The sequence below is a fragment of the Bison bison genome, unplaced genomic scaffold, assembly GCF_000754665.1.
Source record: "Bison bison bison isolate TAMUID 2011002044 unplaced genomic scaffold, Bison_UMD1.0 scf7180017845671, whole genome shotgun sequence".
In the NCBI taxonomy this organism is placed as follows: domain Eukaryota; kingdom Metazoa; phylum Chordata; class Mammalia; order Artiodactyla; family Bovidae; genus Bison; species Bison bison.
Genome location: NW_011476244.1, coordinates 22436 through 30104, shown reverse-complemented (window position 1 = coordinate 30104; position 7669 = coordinate 22436). Strand labels below are relative to the sequence as shown.

General features: G+C 49.7%; 1 protein-coding gene across 1 annotated transcript in view; it reads left to right on the top strand.

Annotated features, from left to right (window-relative positions):
* LOC104986028 (protein HIRA) overlaps positions 1-7669 on the top strand; it is a 37082-nt gene that overhangs the window by 17345 nt on the left and 12068 nt on the right. Inside the window, exons 12-13 of the mRNA XM_010836441.1 lie at positions 82-187; positions 443-671. Coding sequence (XP_010834743.1) covers positions 82-187; positions 443-671 — 335 coding nt within the window. The remainder of the gene's footprint in view (positions 1-81; positions 188-442; positions 672-7669) is intronic.

Here is a 7669-nt window from a genome sequence, read left to right as displayed (position 1 = left end):
CCGAGGACACTGCCCGCAGCCTTTCCAGGGGGGTGGACACGGGGCAGTGGGCCTTGGGCCCTGCCCTCCGGAGACTGTCAGCTCCGCATCTTTCCCTGGGTGCTGTGCTCCCCTGGGGTGCAGGTGAGGGGGATGGGAAGGGCACAGACGGAGCTGGGGGCTAAAACCGTCCCCAGGCACTCGTGCAGTGCGCCCCCTGCCCCACGTGGAGTGCACACAGGGTGCGACTGGAGCCCTCGGTTATGAGCCTTCTGTGGGAAGTTTTTACGAAGCACGGTTTAGAGACAGGAGGTCAGGTCTCACCCAGTAGGCAACTCCACATGGAGCCTGTGCCTGCGGGTTCGTGGCTGGCCCGGCACGTGTTTACTGCCTGGAGGCCCAGTCAGGTGGGCGCTGGACGTGGAGGCGAGGGGCTGCTGGAGCCGCTGCCCCTCAGGGTGAGGTCGAGCACACGTCCTGAACCAGGGGCTCCGACTGGTTGCGTCCAAAAGGCCGTCGCGTGGGGAGCTGGGCTCGCGTCCTTGCAGGCCTTGCCCACTCACAGGCACTGACGCGTCTCTTTGGTTTGTTTCTCTCCTTTGCCAGAACCTTTTGAAGAAGCAGGTTGAGACGCGGACCGCAGACGGTCGGAGGAGAATCACGCCTCTCTGCATAGCGCAGCTGGACACCGGGTACTCGCTCTCCCTGCACCTTCTCTGGGTGCTCTTCCTCTCTCCTTCCGCCGGGCAGCTCTCACTGCCCAGCCTTCACAGGCTCGTGGGCAGACGGGGGCAAGCTGAGCCCAGGTCCTCAGAGCCCCGCTCCCTGATGGCGCTGCAGGCGGGCTCGTGGAGGCGCCTCCGTGGCTCTGCTGTGTCCACGCAGCTGGCCCCACTTCGTTGAAGATGCCAGGGCGAGAGAAGTCAGTCCAGCCTTCTTCTGTCTCTTTTTACACTTTCGTAGCGTTCTCTTTCTCAGTAGGAAAAAAACGTGCATGATACCGAAGGCCGGGTCACCCGCGGTCCAGTCTCAGAGTCAGTCACTGTTTCACTGTGCGGTCCGCGTCCTCCGTTTGTTCCTGGTTCTTGACCTTGTGTCCACTTTAATAACTGGTCCTCTGAAGCAGTAGCTTGCAGAGGGTCCAGGTGCCAGCCTGTGAACGCGCCGTGCCTGACCTAGCCAGCCCCGTGCCTGGACGTGCGGTGTGTGCGGAGGGCTGCCTGTCCGTGCGTCTGAGCACCGCTCTTCCCTCGGTGCGCTTCCCAGAACCGGGCGTGCAGGGCGGGGCCCAGGCGGGCAGTGGACCCGGTGGGCGCCCGCTGCTGTCGTGGCCTCTGTGGTCGGGCTGGCTTTCGTGTTGGTCATTCTCCCCACAGTGAGGACTCGGAGGGCGAGTGTGAAGAACAGGCCGTGGACGAAGGTGACCCGCTCCCCTCCGCCCGTCTGCACGGGCACCGTGTGCAGCAGCGCTCTGCGCTCGCTCGCTCTCCTCCCGGGGCTGTTCTGAATGTCCCCCGAGGGCTGCGGAGACCCTCCTGGGGTCAGGTGTGCACGCACCAACCGGAACCAGCCTCCAGACTCCTCGCCCAGGGTGGCTTCTCTTGAAGGAGCCTTTTCCCCTGAACCTACCTGGGCACCGCCCCCACCCGCCTTTCTCAGGACCAGGTGAAGCCCAGCTTGTGCGGAGCCTGACCACCTCAGAGCCACAGGAGGGGGAGGGCTGTACGGATGGGAGACGAGGCTGGGGCTTCTGTCCTGTGAGTCCTGCTGAGGAGGCAGGGTGGTGCCTGAGCCAGCTTTCTGCCCTGGTGCAAGCGTTTCTTGCACCCGACTTAATGCTTTTGATCTTAACAACTTTCTTCTTTTGATGCGCATGTCAAAACAAGTAACAACAGACTAGGTAATTATTAGCTTAACTAATCAAGAGAAAAGAGAAAGTGCAGATATTTAAAATGGAAAGAAGTGGGAAGCAATCACAGATAAAGAATAAACCAAAAGGGTGAAAGATACTTCTGTTGAACTCTGCAAATAAATCTGAAAATGGATTATTTTGAGGAAAACAAAAGTTACCGAAACTGAAGAAAATCCATACAGATGAAATCTTATAGAAGAAACAGAGGACAATTGTCACAGAGGTAACCTACCAAAAGCCACCAGACTGAGACAACTTTGTGGGAAAATTCTAACAAAGTTTAAAGAACAAATCATTCTAATATCAGGTGGGTACAAATGTAATTTCAGTTTTGGATTGTGAATTTTAAATCCTTATAACTAGGCTCAAACACATCTTTATCAGTAAAAATAGGAACCGTCACAATCAACAATTACATTTTTGCCGACAAGAAATAAGTAAGTTTATTCCTGTGACATAAAAACCCAACAAACTTCGGGATCCAACAAGCCTGGAAAGCGTCTTCTGCGTCCTGAACTTGGACAGCGTCCTCTGCGTCCTGCCGGCACGGAAGTGTTCTCCGTGCAGAGTGTCGTCGGGGCGCCTGGAGAAGTGCTGCTCACTTGGCGAGAGGTCAGGGGAATATGGGGATGAGGCAGAACTTGGTAACATCGCTTGTGCGCCGTGCAGTCAAGTGCCGACACGGAGAAGAACTGGCCTTTTCTGTTGACCAGTGCCAGCTGCAGGCATCGCAGTGTTCAGTGCATCCCATTGATGTGCTGAACGTACTCCTCAGATGGAATGGTTGTGCTGAAATTCAGAAAGTTGTAGTGGTTCAGACCAGCAGCAGATCATCTAACTGTGACCATGACCTTTTTTGGGTGCAAGTTTGGTTTTGGGAAGTGCTTTGGAGCTTCCTCTCGGTCCGCCGACTGAACTGGTCATCGCCAGTTGTCGTATACAACCCATTTCCCACTTTTGTCTCATGTCACAACCCAGCCAAGAAATGGCTTATTGTTGTTTTGTAGAATAAGCAAAGATAACACTTGGAAACGATGATTTTTTGATTTCTGGTCAGCTCATGAGGCACCCACTCATCGACCTTTTTCACCTTTCCAGTTTGCTTCAAATGCTGAACAACCGTAGAACGGTTGCAGTCGGGTTCTTGGACAACTTCTCACGTGGCTCTAATAGGGTCAGCTTCAGTGATGCTCTCAGTTGACCTTGTCAGCTTCTGACGGCCGCCCCTTCACTCCTCTTCACGGTGCTCGTCTCCTTTGCAAAACTACTGCACCGTGCGTTTGTTTGCAGGTCCTGGGTCAAATGTGTTGTTGATGTTGTGAGTTATCTCCACTGGTTTTATAACCCATCTTGAAGTCAAATAAGAAAATCTCTCAAATTTGCTTTGTGTGTAACATCGTTTCCATAGTCTAAAATAAATGTAAAATACATAGCAAATAATAAGTCATTAACAAAAAGATAAAGTGAGAAATGGACAGTAAAATGATATATAACATAATCACATTTTATTTAGAATATATTCCAATATCAAGGCACAAATTTCAGTAGTGCAAAACCACAATTATTTTTGCATCAACCTAATAATATTGAAAATACCTCTCGTGCTTAGAAAAAGAAGGAAAACTTGCAAAGTTTTTTTTTTTAATGAACACTATATTGAAATTTCACAATCAAAATGTGACAGAGATACAGTAAATTTCTGATCCATCTCATTTCCAAATGTCAATGTAAAATCCTAAATTAACAAACTGAACCTTACAATGTGTTAAAATGCTAATACACTATAAATAAGTAAAGTTTATTTCAGGAAAGCGAGATGGTTCAGACGATTTGGGGAAACTTATTTTACTTCTACCTTTCAGTAGATCAAAGTAAATTTGGTCATCTCTGTAGACGCTTAAGAGGCATTTTTATTAAATCCAATATCATTCTTATTGAAAACTTAATTAAATAGGAATAGATGGGTGTTTATTAAACTTGATAAACTTATTTCAAATTAAATTTGAAAACCGAACAAATGTCTGCTCCTGTGACAGTAGTTTAACCTTGTTCTGGCGATGCCAGCTCACACAGTCAGACAAGAGAAAGAAGAAATTAGAAAGGAGGTGGCGAGTGTGCTGTTAGTCAAGGGTGGTGTGATCCGCGAGAGAGTCAACGGGAAAAGCTGCCGCAGTCAGTCAGAGACCAGGCGCCTGGGACGGCCAGCGCGCGCCGCCAAGTAGCGCGGTTCCCTCTGGAAGGTGTGAAGGGAAGTCGTGTGAGCAGCACCGCACCTAGACTGTCACGAGCACAGGAGATCTTCATGGAGGAAAAAACTTAAACTCTACTGCCAGACCTAAAAGAAAATTCACAGAAACAGCTAGAAATGCACACCACTTCCTAGATAGGATGACTCAGTATCGTAAAGATGGCAGGTTTCTCTCAGCCTGTAAGCATGACGAATCACCACAGGAATTTTCAGCAAAAGACAAACTGATTCTGAAGTTTTCTCGAAAAGTACACAGGAGCGGCTGAAGTGTTCTGGAAAAGATTAATCAGGAGACTAGCCCCCCTGGAAATGAAAGCTTAGAAGCTGTAGTTACAGTCGTGACCCACTTACACGTAGCAGAGCAGTGGGTACCGTGAAGAGTCAGGACAGACGCTCCCTGGAGACAGTGCAAGACTGCGAACAGTGGGCGGGAGAGGCTGGACGGCGCATGTACCTCAGTGCAGCCAGAGCACTCCCTCACGCTGAGCACGTAAATTAACTCGGCATGGCTTAGAGACTTAGACACACACAGCCACAAAGCCCCCAGAAGAGGACATAGGCCAGCATTCTCTGGCCTACGCTGTACCAGCGTTGTCTTAAGGGAGCAGGAATAGCAGCAAAAATAAACAAATGACTCTGTTTTTCCCAGTTATCATGGTGTGAGGAACCACAAGCAACAGGGTCTCCCATGACACCCTCTGTGAAGCGGTGCCTGGAGTCCTGCCCCCTCTATGAAGCGGTGCCCAGAGTCCTGCCCGGGAACCAGCCAGAAGTGTTTGGAGACGGGGGAGCTCCAGATCAGCCTGAAACTGCCCCTCAGAAGGACAGACGCTTCTCGGGCACCACCAGGCTCAAGTCCACTCCCCACCCCAGGCGCTCCGTGTGTGTCCTGGGGAACAGTAGCACTGCGAGGCGGCCACAGCTGTGGACACCCCCACGTGGACCTCGAGGTGCTGAGAAAACTCAGCAAGAACAAGAAGCTGCCCAAGAAACATGAGGCCTTTGGGGGGCTTCCTTTGTGGCTCAGCTGATAAAGAATCCGCCTGTAATGTGGGAGACCTGGATTTGTTTCCTGGGTTGGGAAGATCCCTTGGAGAATGGAAAGGCTACCCACTCCCGTGTTCTGGCCTGGAGGATTCTATGGACTGTATAGTCCATGGAGTCGCAAAGAGTTGGGCACGACTGAGCGACTTTCACGTTCCGCATTCAACATTTGGTTTCAGAGTCTCTGATCAAGCAGATCCCACGAATCCTGGGCCCAGGCCTGAACAAGGCTGGCCAGTTCCCTCCCTTGCTGACCCACAATGCAAACGTGGTGGCCAAAGTTGATGAAGTGGAGTTCACGATCAATTTCCAGATGAAGAAGGTGCCGTGTCTGGCAGTGGCTGTCAGCCAAGTGAAGATGACAGATGTCGAGCTTGTGTACATCCACCTGGCCGTCATCTTCCTGGTGTCATTGCTCAGGAAGAATGGACAGAACGTCAGGGCCTCGCACAGTAAGAGCACCGTAGGCGAGCCCCCATGTCTGTACTAAGGCCCAGCTTGATAAACCAAAAAAGATAACAAGCAAATGAGATCTAATCAAACTCACACCTCAAAGGAAACCATGCACAGATGAAAAGACAGTGTGTGGACTGGGAGGAAACACGCACAGACAACACAGCCACCGAGGGCTTAATCTCCAACATGCACAAACAGCTCATGCAGCTCGGGTTTAAAAATCCAAACGTGGGCAGAAGACCTGGGTAGACATTTCTCCAGAAAAGACACAGATGGCCAACAGGCATGTGGAAAGACGCACAGCATCACTAATTGTTAGAGAAATGCAAATCTAAACCACAGTGAGTGAGCACCTCACACTGGTCCAAATGGCCGTCACTAAGAAGTCTGCAAGTAGCCAACGTTGGAGAAGGTGTGGAGAAAAGGGAGCCCTCCCGCACGGGGGTGGGAAGGCCAGTCGGTGCAGCCACGGTGAAAAGCAGTGAGGCGGTTCCTCAGTGGCCCAGCGAGCTCACTCTGGGCACGTACCTGGAGAAAGCTGTCGTTCAAAAGGGAATGCACCCCAGTGTTGACTGCAGCACCATCTACACTAACCAAGCCGTGGAAAGAAGCTGCATGCCCATCAACAGATGGATGTGTGAAGATGCAGTATATTCATACAACGGAATACTACTCAGCCATATAAAAGCGAAAGAACGCCATTTACAGCAACATGGAACGACCTAGAGGGTATCAAGGTACGTGACGTGAGTCACAGACATGCCAGATGACGCCACTCACGTGTGGAATCTAAAACATGACGCAAATGAACGGATCTGCAAACAGACAGGTTGCGGGGTGGAGAACAGGTGTGGCTGCTGAGCAGAGGGCGTGGGGGGTGTCGTGGGGGCTTGTGGGTTAGCAAGTGGGATGGGTACTCTTGCACAGGAGGCTATACTCAATACCCTGTGATAAAGCAAACGGAAGAGAACATATGTACGTGTGTAACTGAGTCACTCCGCTGTATAGCAGAAACAAACACGACAGAGTAAGTCAGTTATACTTCAGTAGGATAAATTGTTTTAAAAACACGGAGCCCTATCTTACAACTTACAGTTTTGCACAGCTCAGAAACTTTTCAGAGAGTAACATTCTGAACATTTCAGTTTTTTTTTTTTAATGACCTCAGAGGTAAAAAAATCTTTCCTACAAATTACACAAAAGTTAAACCCCACAAATACAACGTGTTTTTGCAAGAAAAATTACATGGTAAGTAGTCAAAACACAACATCCTGGGGAAAATATTTCCTGTCCATACAGGAATTGTTAAAAATGTGGTAAGTAGGTCTTAATAATATAGACCAATAATCAGATAGAATAAGGTCTTAATGTGGGTCAAGACTTGCTGTTAAATGTCTTAGCATGACCGATCTCAGAGCACTGATTACGGTAGTAATGTTAAAATTACAGATGTGGTTGGCTGGCTGGCCGTCTTCTTCACCACCGTATTCCCAGCATTGGGCACACAGTTGCTACTCAATACATATTGACGGGATGAAAAAAAAAAAATAGAAAAATGGATGACAGAAATGAGCAAACAGTTCACAGAAAAAGAGTGTCAGATATTTCTAGATTAAAATTTTTCAACCCTGCATCAAAATAATTGTAAATTAAACCCTGATGCTGGGAAAGTCTGAAGGCAGGAGGAGAAGGGATGACGGATGAGATGGTTGGATGGCGTTGTCGATTCAACAGACACGAGTTTGAGCAAACTCCAGGAGATAGTGAAGGACAGGAAGCCTGGCATGCTGCAGTCCGTGGGGCTGGACAGGACTGAGCGACTGCACAGTAAGAAACCTGTAGTAACGTACCACTTTGATCTCAGATAGTCAGAGGAGAAGAAGTTTATAAAACCGGTGGTGAGTGTGTGCAAAAATGGGCAGCCATACACAGCTTGTGAGGTGGACCTCACAGCAGGACCCCGAGGACGGTTTATCCAGAACCGTCTGTGCACGTCCCACTTTTCCTTCTGGGAATTTATCCCCCGTAGC